General features: G+C 38.5%; 1 protein-coding gene across 9 annotated transcripts in view; it reads left to right on the top strand.

Annotated features, from left to right (window-relative positions):
* The first annotated feature begins 699 nt into the window (after positions 1 to 699).
* LOC124796383 (transcriptional repressor CTCFL) overlaps positions 700 to 18,377 on the top strand; it is a 149,483-nt gene continuing 131,805 nt past the window's right edge. For 3 of the 9 annotated variants that reach the window (XM_047260550.1, XM_047260549.1, XM_047260545.1), the window contains exons 1-2: positions 700 to 972; positions 3,316 to 3,359. In XM_047260550.1, the coding sequence (XP_047116506.1) occupies positions 3,335 to 3,359 (25 nt within the window). In that variant the 5' untranslated portion in view covers positions 700 to 972; positions 3,316 to 3,334. The other 6 variants (XM_047260544.1, XM_047260552.1, XM_047260547.1 and 3 more) reach the window with 6 other exon arrangements.

The raw sequence follows: 18,377 nt of genomic DNA, 5'->3' as shown, positions 1-18,377 counted from the left end.
ACTGTCTTGGGTTGAGTGCCACCGAACCTAAAAGCTCTTTCGTGCTCACCACATAAACTTAGGTAAGCAGCCTTTGTCGTGTAGTACACACCTGAGGCAATTAGGGGGACCCTACGGTTGTCAACTCTCTGGGACGCGTCTATGTAAAGCTGCATACAACAGTCAAAAACTGAAGTTCAGCCTACACAATAGGGACAATCCCGGTTAGGAAACCCAAACATAACCATTGCTGATATCACTTCGTAATTCATGTTTACCCTGTCAAAAAATTTCAGAACAGGTCGCACTCTTAGTTTGACCGCAAGCATAAGATCCACTTCTACATTTAACCTCAATTTCCCTCGTTAGTTATAAGAGGGGTAGCTGCAGTTGCAAAAAATTCATATGCATCCTAAATTGAACAAATTACGTAGAAACACTGCAATTGAGGAGAATTATAAAGACGATTCCGTGATTTCTCGGAAGAGCATAGGACACTTTAAATAATAATAAAAAAGTGTAAGTTATTACTAACACGCCAAGCTCCAATGCCAGAAACACCGTCTCAAAACATTTTTCATTCGCCTGTTTGCGGACGCTATCACAATTAAAACTCGTTTCAGTGTGAATCAAAAGATTGCACTGTTTACTTCTAATGCCTTTCACGTTACTTTATTTACACTTTCGTAATTGGCATCACTGTCTGCGTCTAAAAGCAAGTTGGTATCGTAGATTGTCAAATATGGCGCAGTATTTTCCACTACACACTTGGTTTGCAAATAATCACGTAGTCTGTCCGTCTACGAGGAAACTGTGGAACATAAGTGAACAAATGCGTGAACATAGTATATAACTTACATTACTACAGTTAATATTACTTCTTATCACTCCTGCTCATGACAAAGCTCCATTGCGCAGGCTTGATGTGAACTTCGATCGCCATCTTACAATTCTCGTCAACTACGCCCTCACACGTAAACTTTGGAGTTACAGGTATGTGTCATTAAAGAATATATACATAGTATTCAAATCATACGTCATGTTTGTAGTTTGCGGTAATTACGGGAGATCCGAAATTTTTTGAGAGAACGGCGCACGGTACGCAGATGAAGGTAAATCCACTGGAGAATGAACACGCAGGTATCTGTTGTGTCTCCATGTTGCAAGCAGCGCCAGCAGTGCCAATTTGGAGCAATTTTTGCTGTTAATGCCCCCTGTATCCCAAAATTGTAAGTAGCAAACAGTCTTAGAAATGTCCCGGTAGATTGCGTATAACTGTGTGACTTTGAGATGAAAAGGAGAGTCAGCAACAAACTGAAATTAGTGACCTTTGTGATTCATGTTCGATCCAAATCTTGCATATCAAGTTTATACTACTATTATGGCGATATGCTGTTGGAATAACTTGACATGAGTAGACGATAGATGCCTCTGTGTGTTGTGATTTGAACATGGCTCTGTGGCTCGTAGGCGTGTAAAATTAATGGAGTGAAAACTATACAGAAATTCTCGGGAAAAGAGTCAAATGCCAATTATAGAACTGTACAAATGAATTTCAAAATGGCTGCCTGTTTATTCATGGTTTTACGGTGCACCAAACACAAAATAATTGGGTTGATATTCAAAGTAAATCCGTTTGAAGCAACGTTTTGTAAGCAAGGACAGCCAAGAGGCTCCCGTTCGAAGCGGAATAGCCGTACAGAGTATTTTAGAATCAGTGCACCAGCATTACTTACGCCATACTCAGGAAGGTGCTTAATCGGAAACTAAATTTGCAGCTTTGTCATGCCGTTTGCTGCCACAGCTGGCTGAATGAGCACTGCATGAAGCTCCTCCAGTTTACTCATTCGTGGTACGCAGACTTGTTTCTTCCTCTAATTTACTGTCAAATCGTGGTTTAGGTGTTCTCTCATCAGTCATGCACAATGAAGTTAGGCGAAATTCCCCATGAGATGCCACTATAAAATAAATAAAATTGACCAAGGAAGAAATATGAAAGCGTGCCCACCACCTCAAATAGCAAGCGTCTTACAAACTAAGTGTATTAAGGTGTACGCGAGAGAAATGCATATGCAACACCACCTATTCCTCCTCCTCCTCCTTGACACCCTTGCCTCTACCTTTTCTGTCAAAAGTTTGATGGATACCGCCCCCCCCCCTCCCCCAATGATGTATGGATGAAGAAGTGAACCTTCGCGGCGAATGAAGAAAAAAAGGAGGAAAGAACATTCTTTGGTTGCTTTGTTTAGTAACAGCATTAATAAGTATCCTCATTCATTTGAATTTGACTCATGGGCAACTAATTCGTGGAGAACATGCCATACAGTGTAAAAAAATGTTTAATGCTTTTAGCAAACCATTTTGGAAAAATACAGTTGTGTTGGTTTAAATGTCAAATTTTTAATGATTTAACAGGATGAAGAACTGAAGTATAAATACACTTTGCCGTTGTTTAACTCGAATGAGCTTCCATGGAGAGTGCATACAGGGACGTTTCAAATCAAATAAAAATTTATTTTCATGTGTTGCATAAAATATTAATGGAAAAAATACTATGGAGTTAACACATACATCTGTAACCATTATTGAAATCACTTACAGAAATTACATGTGTTACCTACTGTGAACTATTGTCACTTGTTTTATACAAAACATTCTACCCACCTGCCACAAAAAATAGGTGATGTGCCAAGAGCACTTTGCAAGCTGTACATCTAATTATAGTGATATTTTAAAATATGTTCTTGCTATACAGTTGAACAGTGCAACTAGGAATCTGTGCTGGTTTAAGTAAGAAACACACTAATGAGATTACGTCATTCTTCTGTCATTGAGGATCTCTTACTTGTGAAGTTGGTTCTTCCATGCATCATCAAATCATACCTGTAAAAATTTGTATCCCTTTACCAAATCATTTGCAATCTGCCACTTGGCAAGTAATATTATATTTTATGAATGGATTTTCATCTTTTTATTTTTTTCGGCCATTCATTGATGGCTTTATTACATGGTTACACACATTTAGGTTCTGTCTCTCTTGAAGTCTTTCGTTTTTCTTCTGTTTAAAGAACAAAGTTACGCATATTAACGTCCCGAAGCTTTTGAAACAATATTTCCAAGTAATGAAAACTCCCCCCCCCCCCCTCTCTCTCTCTCTCTCTCTCTCTCTCTCTCTCTCTCTCTCTCTCTCTCTCTCTCTCTCTCTCTCTCTCTCTCTCTCTACAAACATTTAGAACTTTGTTTCCACATTATAATGTTTTGTTGGGATTAAATTTTAAGGCATCATCTCAGTTATCTTACTGCTTTTGATTCTAATAAGTTTATGTTCATTTTCAGGCTAATTGGATGGTGAAACATGAGTGATAAGAGAAAAAAATATGGTAATTGCAATTTTTCGGTTACCTAAGTTACTTCTTGTTATAGTTTCTTCATTAAGTTTTTTTATTTTAGTTCCTTTCTTTACTATTTTTGCAGTCTTTTTTTTTTTTTTTTTTAACTGAGTCCTAATATGAGCTTGTAAAGTGTTAGTAGGTCTAATGTTTTTTAATTTTCCAAGCACTTATCACAGCTTTCAAACTTACTAACCAGCACTGCTGCAGCTTTGGTTAGCATTATACTTCAGTTTCTGCCAAGTCAGAACTCTGATAAATAGGCTAACCTACAAGATGAAGATTTATCTGGAAACAAAAGCAAATTTACAAGAGAATACAGTGTGCTGCGGTTGTCTACCTAGAATGTGTTATTGATTAATCCATTCAGCGTTGTAGTAACTGTTTTATGGAAAGTTGCTAAGGTGTCATTAAGAACTGTTGACATGGGAATAGTCTTGCATAACCACCACATTAGGAAAATAATACTCACACCGTAAATATATTTTAACTGTGTTTTGAAAGGGTATGTAATTTACTAATGTGATTCACCTTTGACACAAGCTCATCTTCAAGCTTTTTAGCAGCACATGGGAAAGATTATTATATAGGCAGATGTATGTATGTATGTATATAAATACCACCTAGAGTCGCAAAATAACTGTACTTGTCTTGAAATGTTTCTTTTCTTACAGTATATGTCATTTTAAATAATTTCTTGAATCAGTGTGGCAGCATAGCCTAGCTTGAGAAATACAGAACATGGTATAATGTAACACGATAATATCACAGTACTGAACTTGTGAACAATACACAATACTGTATATTGAAACTTCATTGATCTGTGGCAGAGGCATGAATCCTGTTTTATATTAATCTGCCAGCCATTTGCAGTACACATTGCCATTAAGCTTTTAATTTTCATTTTATTCCAGTCTCTAATCAGAAATATGAGTGCAACATCTGCCGTCAGTTTCACAAAATAGTATAATATTTTTAGCCACTCTAACTTTTCACACAGAAATAGGCTGACCCAACAGTTGTCGCATAAATGTCCTGGTGTGCTAGAAAATAATTCGGGACAAACAGTTGTCCCAGTTTTTAATCGAGAAACAAAATGTGTGCAATAGGATTTCCTATTTAATTAAGTATTTGTGAAAATAAGTTTCCTAGAAGTAGAATGTTAAAGAAATATATATTTTCACAATATATAGACCTACCACATTTGGTTTAACTACTCTCACACCTAAAGAAAGAGTAAGAGATATGTTGAAAAGAAAAGTAAGTACATTGAAACCTCTTAATAACGTTACTCCATATAATGTTTTCCTCTGTGTTACATCTGTTTTTTTCCGTCCCGACTAAAAGCCCATATAAACAGTGTTAAATTTTCCTCTTTACTGTGTTTCCGCTATATTACAGTTTCCTCCATGTAACGCTCATATTTTTGGAATCCTGGTCAATTATTTACCTCTTTATCACATTTAAGTGACTGGATGTAGACATATTGTTTTCCGATCTGTGGATTTACAGTTTGCACTGGCTCAGAAAGCCCGCACTCAGCGTATTTCATATGTCAGCGGCAGAACCTGGTCACGTGACATGTGACACACATTGTGCTTGCAATCTTTTTGGCACCATTTACTTTCACCCATCCACCTACAGGGAGCCATGTTTTAATTACAAAAAAGTAATCATTCGATACATTGATAATTTGCGATGAATGTCATATTACAGTGTTGTGAAAATTTAAAATGTCAACCATGGCACCATTTGTCAAAGCTGATTAGTGGTATCCCGATCTTCAGTAATGCCCTACAATTATTATTTGGAAGCCTTCCTCTTTATAGTGTTTTCCTCTATACAGTGTTTAGAATTTGTGGTCCCTTGAAAAATGTTATATAGAGATTTCACTGTATTAACGACCCCCACCTCTAACTTGCTGACCTTCCATTTTACGGCCTTCAAAAAAAGTAAAACCAAAAACAAATGAGTTTTAAAGGAGCATCACTTAAACCATTACTCCTAACGTGACTGCAGCTTTTTGGAAATTGGTTTTGTGAAGAACGCGAGCAATGCGGCGTGTGATAGCATTATGCATTGAATATTCTTTGGCATGTATGCACACTTGCCATAACAGCCTGCAGTCAAAAGGAATTTTAAATTTTAATATGAAATGTATAATTTGTATCTGCTTCCTCATTGGTAGTATTACATAGTTTTTGGATTAGGCCTAACAAATTGTGCATACATACCTAGTAAGTGACTACATATTGCAGAAAATAATCCAAGCTCTTGTAATAAAAAAGTGTATGTCAGTCCTCTTTATTTCTGAAGAAAATAATTTTATTTATATGTAATTTAGCTACATTTTCCTTTCCAATTCACAAAATGAAGATATATTCTTGTTAAGGGTTTTTCTGCTACTGAATCATCCCCATAGGCCTATATTGATTTGAAAACATCATGATAATTCACAAGAAATGTAAGCGTGAGTGTAGTAATGAAGTTGGATATTAACACAAGTGTCCTGGTTTTTACTCTCTGAACTCTAGTCAGCTTACAGAGAAACATTCTAATGAAAATGTGGTGATTAGTTAACAGTGCTATACCACATTGCAAGATCAATCACATCATTAACACAGTGAAGATATGAGTCTTAAGAAATGACCAAAGGTTGACATCATGAACACGAAAACATTTGCAGAATAAAATGTGACACACTGTCAGCACCTCTTGGGTAACTTAGGTATTGAGCTACAGATCAGTCTGGTAGCGCAAGCTTCATTATTTTTTAACAAAAGTAGTTTTTTTGTCATCACAAATTCATTGGCTTCACCAACTCGCAACCATATGCTGACCTTAGTCCTATATTAGTGCAGTCTATCACCACAACCCCTTAGGCAAACATACATAGGTCTAGTTCACAACTAATTCAGACCAACATCTGTAACGCTGGCCTGCTGCAGAATTCTTGAGCGTATTCGCAAATTGAATATAATGAATTTCCATGAGAGAGAGAAGCTTGTGTCAAAAAATCAGTATCGATTTAGGAATCATCGCTTGTGCAAAACTCCGCTTGCCTTTGTTTTACCCAAGATATCTGTGAAACAAAATTCATCAACCGACCACGGCATAACAGTCCGGATAATTATAATGGACATGATATTTCCGGCCGTGAAAGTCTACATTTTAGTATCACCATATCTATACAGATGTAGTAAATAACGTGATCTAAGTCATCACTTACAAGAAATAAACAACATATTGTAAACAAAACATATGACCAACAGTACAATTGAAATACGCGCGCACACACACACACACACACACACACACACACACACACACACACACACACTCTCTCTCTCTCTCTCTCTCTCTCTCTCTCTCTCTCTCTCTCTCTCTCTCTCTCTCACTCACTCACTCCCCCCCTCCCCCCTCCTCCCCCCCGCCCCTCCTTCTGCGTAATATATATGACACAACACTCCAAAAAAATCGTCTAAACCATTTTAACCATTGTAGACTGTCAGTTTCATTTATCTAAACCGAGCGTGGTGGCGCAGTGGTTCGACACTGGACTTGCATTCGGGAGGACGACGGTTCAATCCCACGTCCGGCCGTCCTGATTTAGGTTTTCCGTGATTTCCCTAAATCACTCCCGGCAAATGCCGGGATGGTTCCTCTGAAAGGGCACGGCTGACTTCCTTCCCCATCCTTCCCTAATCCGATGAGACCGATGACCACGCTGTCTGGTCTCCTTCCCCAAAACCAACCAACCAACCAATCATTTATCTAATGGTATATGTGTCCACATTACATTACTTTCCAGTTTCAGCCTTTGGCCATTTTCAAATGTGTGATATTTGTGACATGTGTATCATACACCTGAAAATAATGTAAGGCCGAAACTGGCAATAATACACTGAAGAGCCAAAGAAAATGGCACGCCTGACTAATATCATGTAGGACCCTGGCAAGCCCACAGAAGTAACGCAACAAGATGTGGCATGGACTCGACTAATGTCTGGAGTAGTGTTGGAGGTAACTTAAACCGTGGATCCTGCAGGGCTGGCCATAAATCCATAGGAATACGAGGGGTTGGAGATCTCTTCCCAACAGCATGTTGCAAAGCATCCCAAACATGCTCAATAATGTTTATGTCTGGGGAGGTGGGTGGTCAGCGGAAGTGTTTAAACTCTGAAGAGTGTTCCTGGAGCCACTCTAGCATTTCTGGGCGTGAGGGTTGTCGCATTGTCCCGTTGGAATTGCCCAAGTCCGTCGGAAAGCACACTGGACATCAGTGGGTGCAGGTGATCAGGCAGGATGCTTACATATGTGTCACCTGTCACAGTCATATCTAGAAGTATCAGGGATCCCATATCACTTCAACTACACATGCTGACAGCATTACAGAGCCACCACCAGCTTGAACAGCCCCCTGCTGTCATGCAGGGTCCCTGGATTTATGAGGTTGTCTTCATACCCATACTCATCCATCCACTCAATACAATTTGAAATGACACTAGTCCCACCAGGCAACATGTTTCCAGTCGTCAACAGTCCAATGTTGGCGTTGACCGGCCCAGGGGAGGCGTAAAGCTTTGTTTCGTGCAGTCATCAAGGGTACAGAAGTGGGCCTTCGGCCCCGAAAGCCCATATTGATGATGTTTCATTGAGTGGTTCACACACTGACACTTGTTGATGGCCCAGCATTGAAATCTGCAGCAAGGCAGAAGTGTTGCTCTTCTATCACACTGAGCGATTCTCTTCAATCTTCGTTGGTCCTATTCTTGCAAGATCTTTTTCCAGCTGCAGCGATGTTGGAGATTTGATGTTTTACCGGATTCCTGGTATTCACGGTACACTCCTGAAATGGTCGTATTTGAAAATTCCCACTTCATCGCCACCTTGGGGATGCTGTGTCCCATCGCTCATGTGCCGACTGTAACACCACATTCAAACTCACTTAAATCTCGATAGCCTGTCATTATAGCAGCAGTAACCGATCTAACGACTGTGCCAGCCACTTGATAGACATTGCTGAGCTCATCGCTGTATTCTGCCTGTTTACATATCTCTGTATTTGAATAAGGATGTCTATGCCAGTTTCTTTGGCAGTTCAGTGTATAATTTATGTGCATGGTGTATTAACGGATTGAAACGGAAAGCCTACAGTGGTTAGAATGGTTCTATCATTTGGATAGCGCATTGACGCTGTGGACCCATATGTGAAGAAATTAACTTAAAAAAAAAAAAATGCCAATGGCACACATTGTTTACAAGTCCAGAAAAGCCGTTTTCTGAGTACATTTTTTTTTTAAATGTCTGTGTCATCATCTTTAGTTTGACATTTAAGGTTTGTTCAGCTTGGCACATCAGAGTTTACTGTGGATAAATATGTTCCATGATACATGTAATGATAATTTTTTTTCCAGACCTAAATGAAGGTTTTGATTACCAGATTTCGTAGGCATAGTGTCAGTAGTGGTGCAGACTAAAATTGCATTGTAAAATTACTTGCAGAAATACTAAACAGCCATTAGCTGTTTGCTATATTTCTTCAAGTGATTTAATCTGTAACCATAAGATTCAAACACCATTAGCATGAATAAATAAATTGATGTTAGCCTTGCAATAGTTTTCTTTCATTGTAGTGTTTACAAATGTAAATGTAGACTTTGCCGGCTTATACTTCTGAGAAATCTACTTGGACTTGAGTCTGAGTGGAAGCCCAAGAAGATTTCATCATTGTGGTGTATATTTACAGCCCTCAGAACTGCCAAAATGTTGGTTACTTTCATGGATCGTTTCCATTCCTGCTTGCCTTCATCACATAAGTTGAACCTGATCTGCCTGCAAGGAATGTGACGAAGTTTGTCTAATTTCAGTATTCAGTGATTTCTATAAAATGCTTCACACAAATGCTTCAGTAAGATCATCACTGATTCCGTCATTTGTCCTTGTCCACTTTTTTCCTTGAGTGCTTATAATGCAGGGTGGGGTTAGGAGGGGAAGGAGAAACCAGCTCTGCCCATGATAATTACAGACTGTCACAGAGAGAGCTTTTGTGTGAAGGGAGCGGACCAATCTTCCCTTGTGTGCTGTAGTCTCTATACCCATGTTTAGTGCGTCGTACTAAACATGTACCACCATTGTGGTAGCAAGCTTCAATTCCCAAGGAAGAGTTATACGTAATGTCTATGACTGACCAGGAATTGCTTCTTTATTCATTTTAATCACAAACAACTAAACACAGCCGTAAACAACGGGTACAACAGTGCTGTTTGCGCGCATTATTGTTTGGTAATCATTGTTGATAATGACAGGGTATAAAACACTAACAGTTGCAGATTTTGAGACTTCTGCAATTCAGAGCTAAAGAGTGTGGACTGTCTTAAAAAAAAAAAAAAGAAATAAAAAGAGGTCAGCCTGTAATGCCTGCTATTTCTAATCTATGGCCTTTTCAAATGGAGTACTACCCGCCTTCTCGCTCCATCTCAATGCTACCCTTTGTTGTGTATGTAGATTGTCCATTGTTAGTTGAATCTGATCTGAACTGTACACACTTCTTTTAAACATTGTTCCAGAATGAGTTGCATAAGTGTTTTGTGAGTCACACGGGTGTTTTGTAAGCAATCTTCTTTATAGACAGCATTTTCTCTGTGTTGTATAGATGAACAGAAGTCTGCCAACTGATTTACCTGTGATTGAGTCTATGCAGGAATTCCATTTCATATTACTGTAATTGTGAGTCATTAATGTTATAGTCATAGGATACCATGTTTTGTGTTTGGTGAACACATTTTAAATTTCTTTACTTTTAGAGCAAGTTGTCAATCTTAGTGCCATTTTAATATCTTTTCAAGATCTAACTGTAAATGTTTGCACCTTTCTTTCAGGTGCAATCATTACGTTATAGATAACTACATCACCAACAAAAACTCAGAGGTTACTGTTAATATTGTCTGTCAGATCATTAATTACAACATGAACAGCAAGGGTGTCAGCACTCTTCTCTGGGGCACAGTTGAAGTACCAATGATTTTCCATCTAAGATAAAATCCTACAGTCTCCCTACTGAGGTATCCCCAACCTACTTTTATTTGATACCCCAGTGATGTTGTGGTGCTGCGTCAAATGCTTTTCAGAAGTCAGAAAATATTGCACCCACCAGATTGTTTTGATCTATAGTGTTCAGGATGCCACATGAGGTGGTTCAATGAGACCAATGTTGCCAGAATCCGTGCTGTTTCTTATTGACGTGATCGTTTGGTTCATTATGTTAGGCTGCTGGCAAAGTCTCTTTTTAGTGTCTGCTGAATGTCATTTATTGATTTCTTAATGTGTTTTTTTTTTGTGTTTATTTGCACTCAGACATTCTCTGTTGTATTTCCTGGTCTATATTGGTTTTTAAAACACGGATTCAGTTACTCATAATTTGTACTGAAAATACTGAAGAGCATTATCCAATATCTCATAAAACTGTGGAAAAGACAACAATGTATCTAATTCAGCATGTCCATTTTTAAAGATTTTGAGGTTATCCAAACATGATGGCATGCCATCTATTAAAATTATTGCAAAAAATTTGGGACAGTGTGGAATTGAAACTAGCATGATAAGACTGCACTTTCAAAGGCAAGGAAATTCCAGTTTTTACTTTTGCTGGTAATAATGCAAACATTTTAATGAAGACCTCAAAGTATGGACAAAAACACTTCATGTGTTCTGCAACTTAGTCAGGAGTTTTTGTAATTGACAAGTTTAATTCTGTGGATACGGGTAACATAGAGTAGGTATTAATCATAAAAAATATGAGCTAGATACTATATAAACTAGTACAGATGCATTAATTTTGTTAATTGCAAATTACATATAGCTTTGGAAATTCTTTTTGACATTTTACAACAGATTAAGAATTTTGTGGAAAAGAAAGTCTTTTGAAAAAAATAAAACTGGTGAAATTCAGTGCCTCATGACCAGGTGGTTGATGGGTGGCACATATACACATAAGATAACTCAAAATATTATACATTTGAGTCATTTATTTACTGTCATTACTTTTATAAGATGATGATGGAGGAGGAAGAGAAAGTTATATGGTCAACAGGTTGACAAGAAATGCTTTGTAGGAACGTAAACTATTTGCGAAAAGGAAGCCCAGAATGTAAGAAGAAAATAATGAGACTGTGGGTGGGGGAAGGTTTGCATGGAGAGAAAACGAGAAAGGTTTTAAATATGTAGTTATAATGTAAATAAATTTCTTTCAATGAACACTGGTAATATGTACAGCAGTAATAAAATGACTGATGTTTTGAATCACTTCTGTAGTATGATACAGTGTCAAACATTGATCCCTTTCTTATAAAAGCGGTGTTTTGTACACTTTTCATAAATAGTCTCAAATGTGTGTACTGATTTGCTCATTGTTGCTAATTCATATCTTATGTCAAAATCCATTCTTGGAACTCCGTATTTGACAGTCTCATGTGTGAGGATATTATCTTTCTGTACATGCCAGTTGCAGATACATCTACATTTATCTCATTTAACTCTGTTGACGAGTGATGTGGAACAATGCCATTTTCTGGATTACTAACAAATTTCAATGTGGTTGCAGGATTATACAAGTCGGAAATTCTCAGCTCAGAGAGCTAAAACCATCGTGCTGGAAATAGCAAAACAGCTAATAGTATTGTAACAACAGGTCACAGACTTATCTTCTTGACATAGACCATATTGTAAACATACTGACCAAACAAGTTCATTATTCAGGAAAAGGTGGCTTTAGAAAGAGAGCAAGAGAGCGTATAAGTTCGGTTTTGAACACAGATTCTCACCTTTTGTGGTCATTGTATTACCAGTAATGTCATCCTGGCATACCTTAAGAAAGTTATCATCAGAACAAGCAAAGAATACTACTCAAATGATACATATCTGCAAACATCATCCAGCCACTGAATGTTATCCTCTGGTTATAAAAGGCAGATGTTTTCATGAAAGCGAGATATTTGCACGTAGGTCACTAGCATGCATCTTGTTTAACAACATAATGGCCGTGCAAAGATTTTCATGTCCTTGTGTGCCAGAGGGGTTTGCATGTAACAAAGCAGGTACATGATACAGTTTGTGGAGAGGGGGTGGGGGGTGGGGGGGGGGATGTTTTGCAGTAGGACCATTGTGGCAGTGTGTCTTTGTTTACACTGCACACCCCATCTGGCAACTGACAACTCTGAGGTATTGCAGTTGCCAGCACTTCTCTGTAAACACTATATATTGGTATCACTTGTTTAACACAGTATAGGTTGTTTGCTTTGTGCTGTCCATAATGAACATTGGAATTGCAAAATAGCTGATACTATGTGTGCACTTAAGTGAATATCAATGCTAAATATTCGGTGTGCACCAGGAAGCACTTTTTACAGATAAATGCAGCATAATGATGCTGTTGGTAGGTGTGTCCTGATACACTATCTCTTGCTGCTGTTCTTTGTCCACAAATTTCCTTGTGATGTACACACTACTCTATACCTGAATCGGAATTAAAAACTTACTGACAGCTAGTTGTTTACAGGCCAGTTACCACGGCAACAACCAATCATAGCACGAGTTTGGCCACACCATCTCAGTGCACAGTTTAGCGATCTAGGGAGGGATGGAGCTATGCCACAAACTTTTTAAAAAATTGAAATTTTGCCGTTTCTTGTAAACTCCTGTCATCTGTTGTCTGTCATGTGAACTAGAATGATATGACTTAGTTCCCACATTTTGTGCCATAGATATTCTAAGTTTGGGAGTATGTCCTCATCAGTATTGTGAATGAGAGGAGGTACTATCCTACTTACTGATCTTGTCTGCTATGTCGGTGGCAGAGTCACCAACATAGGAATTTTAAAGATAGTTACACAATTCTATCATACAAGAAGGCTATGATGTTATTTAATTTTTGCTTTTACATCTCTCTTCTTTTATGCAAATTAAACCTAAATTGTTATTTTGCCACACTTTGTAATGTATATGATATATCATTCTTTTGGTAATGGAAGTGATATTTCTGGTGTCCCTGATGTACCGTATTTCAAAGAAACCTGGATGCTTGTGTATCATGGAACACTGAAAGTGGTTGCAACAAACATATTCATAACCCATATGAATGGAAGAGAGAAAATGTAAAGAAGAAAAATATTGGACATTAATACATGAATGATAAAACCAGAAAAACAAGTACAGTGAAGCAATACGGACCTGCATATGACTGCAAAAACAAATCGGACAGTTCTAAATTCAATTGGTGCACCACTATTCAGTGTTAGATGAAGATTCTAAAAACATATTATTTTGTGTGTTTTACAAGCTATAAGAGGACAGCATTCGAAGTACATGCCTAAATGGTATTATTGAGTGTGAGGATTGCAGTCAAGGGTATGCTAAAAACTGTAATGATGTAGGAGTGAGTAGAAGAAAGAACTCATAAGCTTATCATGTGGTAATGGCTACTGGTACAAAGCTTACAGTATGTTTAAAAGCTTTCTGTGACATATGCAGTTTCGTGCAAAAGACTGTCAGCAGCTAAAGAGATAAAAAATTTGTAATATTGGTGAAGATGTAGACATCTAGGCATGCTGCATATGAATAGAAGGTAAAACATGACAGTGTTATGCATAAAATAAAAACTTGATAGTGTTAGAGATGACATTAAAAAGTTTCAGAAACAGTGAAGTCATTATTCACAGAATGAAGTTACAAATAAAGTGTACATTATAAGTGTGAAAACTGTGGCTAAAATGCACCATCTGTATGAAAAAGAATGTCAAGATTCAGGAGTTTTCCCCATAAAATAAGAATGTATACTAAAGTTCTCAATGTGAGTTTGATGTAAGCTTTAAGTTACCACATACAGACACTTTGTAAAACTTTTCAAAAGTGTGCCACTCTGAAGATGGATAATATTGCCTTGAATGTTAGGCTATACCAGCTGAAAGTTGAAAAAACATACTTTTTATTGAGGGAACATACAAAGGCTTGTTCCAGTGATGATAGTGAATACTATATAATCACCTATGATTGGGAGTACTGTGTAATCACCTATGATTTACAACAGGCACCGCTAACACCAAAAATTGCAACAGAGACATTGTTTTACCTAAGGCTGTTGTGAGTATCCTACATCCTGAATCATGAAAGTGGTCAGTGATCCCCTGTATGTTCACTGGAAGAAAGAGTTATTTTCCCCTCCCCCAGGCTCTTTTACTTTACAAAAGAAAAACAACGCAATGATTAATGTGTTTGATTCTCTCATTGCTAAAGGACTCTGTGATTCCATTCAACATTATTTCGTTGTTTCTGAACATACCTATTTACCCAGCAATTGAGATTTTGACACGATAGAAAAGATACTTCGAAAGATAGATCATACTTTTACACCTGACCAGTGGTAGGCCTATAAAGTTTTGTAGAATGACAGAGTCAAAGACTCATTTAAGATCGGATTTCAGAAATTTTCAGCAGTTAAACAATAAAATAGTAAAGAGTGGATTTGCAGTAACTGTGCTACCTTTAATATTGGGAAAATAATTGCTCTGAAATTTTATAGACAGCCACGCATGCTGTTTTTCAAATAAACCTATTCTGAAATAGAACAGTGGAATGAATTGGAATGCTTGAAGAAGATGCCAGGTTGTCGCTCAAAAGCCGGAAGAGAAAATCTGCTTGATGATCCTTACATAACAAAATTTCTTGAGAAATGCCATTATTCTATCCATTCAGGTGGCCTATATCACCTGTGGAGTTAAAAGACCTCATGGCAATAATGTATGATTAAATTCCCCAGTTTTTCATGGTGTTTACCAAAAAATAAAATTCTCAGAAACCTTGGACAGTGGAGATACACCAGAGGATATATAAATTTGGTTTTTGTAGTTGATATGTAAGCCTCATAATATGATTAACATTCAGAAAACAATATTTAAGTGAGAATAAAACTCTGTGACACACCGGTATAAAATGTTTGGTTTTTGATACAAATACTATACCATATATAAATATTCATAACGAATGCTTTTTTAAGTTGACATTTATATTTTTATGTATGTGGTGTGTGTTCTTTTGGACACGTTGGAAAGAACAGACATCATTGTGATCCTCCAGCCACTATGAAGAATCAGCATCAGAGGTGGGCATAAAATCTTAACTGGATCCTTCTGTCACCTACCGGACTGATATCCTGATGTAACTGAAAACTTCAGAGAGAACCTCAGTTCACTTGTACAGAGTTCCCCAATTGTACTGTAATGATTGGTGGAGCTTTTAATCACTGAACTATCAATTGGGAAAATTAGTTTTGTTAGTGGAGGGCATGATAAGACATCCTGTGAAACAGTATGAAATGCCTTCTCTGAAAACTATGTAGAACAGATAGTTCAGAACCCCACTCATGATGGAAATATATTGGATCGAATGGCTACAAATAGACCTGACCTCTTTGAGAATGTCCACATCGAAACTGGTCTCAATGCCCATGATGCCGTTGTGGCAGGCATATATATAGAGCCCCCCCCCCCCCCCCCCCCCCCACACACACACACACACACACAGGGTGAGTCACCTAACGTTACCGCTGGATATATTTCGTAAACCACATCAAATACTGACGAACCGATTCCACAGACCGAACGTGAGGAGAGGGGCTAGTGTAATTGTTTAATACAAACCATACAAAAATGCACGGAAGTATGTTTTTTAACATAAACCTACGTTTTTTTAAATGGAACCACGTTAGTTTTGTTAGCACATCTGAACATATAAACAAATATGTAATCAGTGCCATTTGTTGCATTGTAAAATGTTAATTACATCCGGAGATATCGTAACCTAAAGTTGACGCTTGAAACCTCCGACGTTCAGACACATGAGTACACGGGACATTGTGAGAGCCGGTGGACTGAGTCAAAGTAGTGTCATGCGCATACTGCATTGTCACCCCTTTCACCCGTTTCATGTGTTGCTAAATCAGCAATTACATGGTGATGACTTTAATCATCGAGTGCAATTCTGTCAATGGGCATTAACAGAGAATGCGTTGCAGTTCTACCTGTTTACCGATGAAGCGGGTTTCACAAACCACGGGGCAGTGAATCTACAGAACATGCATTACTGGTCTGTGGACAATTCTCACTGGCTCAGACAGGTAGAGCGACAGTGACTGTGGACTGTAAATGTATGGTGCGGAATCATTGGCGACCACCTCATTGGTCCTCACTTCATTGCAGGGGCCCAAACAGTTGCAACATACATCGCGTTTCTACAGAATGATCTGCCAACGTTGCTCGAAAATGTCCCACTGGAAACGCGTCAACGTATGTGGTATCAGCATGATGGTGCACCTGCACATTCCGCAATTAATTCTAGGCTGACCCTTGACAGGATGTTCGACGGGCGTTTCATAGGACGTGGAGGACGCATAAATTGGCCAGCCCGTTCTCCTGATCTTACACCTCTGGACTTATTTCTGTGGGGTACGTTAAAGGAGAATGTGTATCATGATGTGCCTACAACCTCAGAGGATATGAAACAACGTATTGTGGCAGCCTGTGGCGACATTACACCAGATGTACTGCGGCGTGTACGACATTCGTTATGCCAGAGATTGCAATTGTGTGCAGCAAATGATGGCCACCACATTGAACATCTATTGGCCTGACATGTCGTGACACACTCTATTCCACTCCGTAATTGAAAACGGAAACCATGTGTGTACATGTACCTCACCCCTCATGGTAATGTACATGCGCGTCAGTGAATAAGACCAATAAAAAGGTGTTAGCATGTGGATGTAATGTGCTGTTCCAGTCTCTTCTGTACCTAAGGTCCATCACCGTTCCCTTTGGATCCCTACGTAATTCAGTGCTCTCTGATAAACACGATCGAACAGCGGAGGAGTGGTACTCAAGCGTCAACTTTAGGTTACAATATCTCCAGATATAATTAACATTTTACAATGCAACAAATGGCACTGATTACATATTTGTTTATATGTTCAGATGTGCTAACAAAACTAACGCGGTTCCATTAAAAAAAAAACATAGGTTTGTGTTAAAAAACATACTTGCGTGCATTTTTTATGGTTTGTATTAACCAATTACACTAGCCCCTCTCCTCATGTTCGGTCTGTGGAATCGATTTGTCAGTATTTGATGTGGTTTACGAAATACACCCAGCGGTAATGTTAGGTGACTCACCCTGTATATATATAACCTCTTTGCCTTTACAAATGTCTGCTTGTGTCTGTGTATGTGCGGTTGGATATGGGTGTGTGTGCGAGTGTATACCTGTCCTTTTTCCCCCTAAGGTAAGTCTTTCCGCTCCCGGGATTGGAATGACTCCTTACCCTCTCCCTTAAAACCCACATCCTTTCATCTTTCCCTCTCCTTCCCTCTTTCCTGATGAAGCAACCGTTGGTTGCGAAAGCTTGAATTTTGTGTGTATGTTTGTGTTTGTTTGTGTGTGTATCGACCTGGCAGCACTATTGTTTTGTAAGTCACATCATCTTTGTTAATAGAGGGAAACATTCCACGTGGGAAAAATATATATAAAAACAAAGATGATGAGACTTACCAAACAAAAGCGCTGGCAGGTCGATAGACACACAAACGAACACAAACATACACACAAAATTCAAGCTTTCGCAACCAACAGTTGCTTCATCAGGAAAGAGGGAAGGAGAGGGAAAGACGAAAGGATGTGGGTTTTAAGGGAGAGGGTGTGTGGGACAGGTATACACTCGCGCACACACGCACGCACCCACACACACACACACACACACACACACACACACACACACACACACACACGGATATGTGTGTGTGTGTGTGTGCGAGTATATACCTGTCCTTTTTTCCCCCAAGGTAAGTCTTTCCGCTCCCGGGATTGGAATGACTCCTTACCCTCTCTCTTAAAACCCACATCCTTTCGTCTTTCCCTCTCCTTCCCTCTTTCCTGATGAGGCAACAGTTTGTTGCGAAAGCTTGA

Source organism: Schistocerca piceifrons, chromosome 4, assembly GCF_021461385.2.
Source record: "Schistocerca piceifrons isolate TAMUIC-IGC-003096 chromosome 4, iqSchPice1.1, whole genome shotgun sequence".
NCBI lineage: Eukaryota > Metazoa > Arthropoda > Insecta > Orthoptera > Acrididae > Schistocerca > Schistocerca piceifrons.
This window is presented reverse-complemented; position numbering and strand designations above follow the sequence as displayed.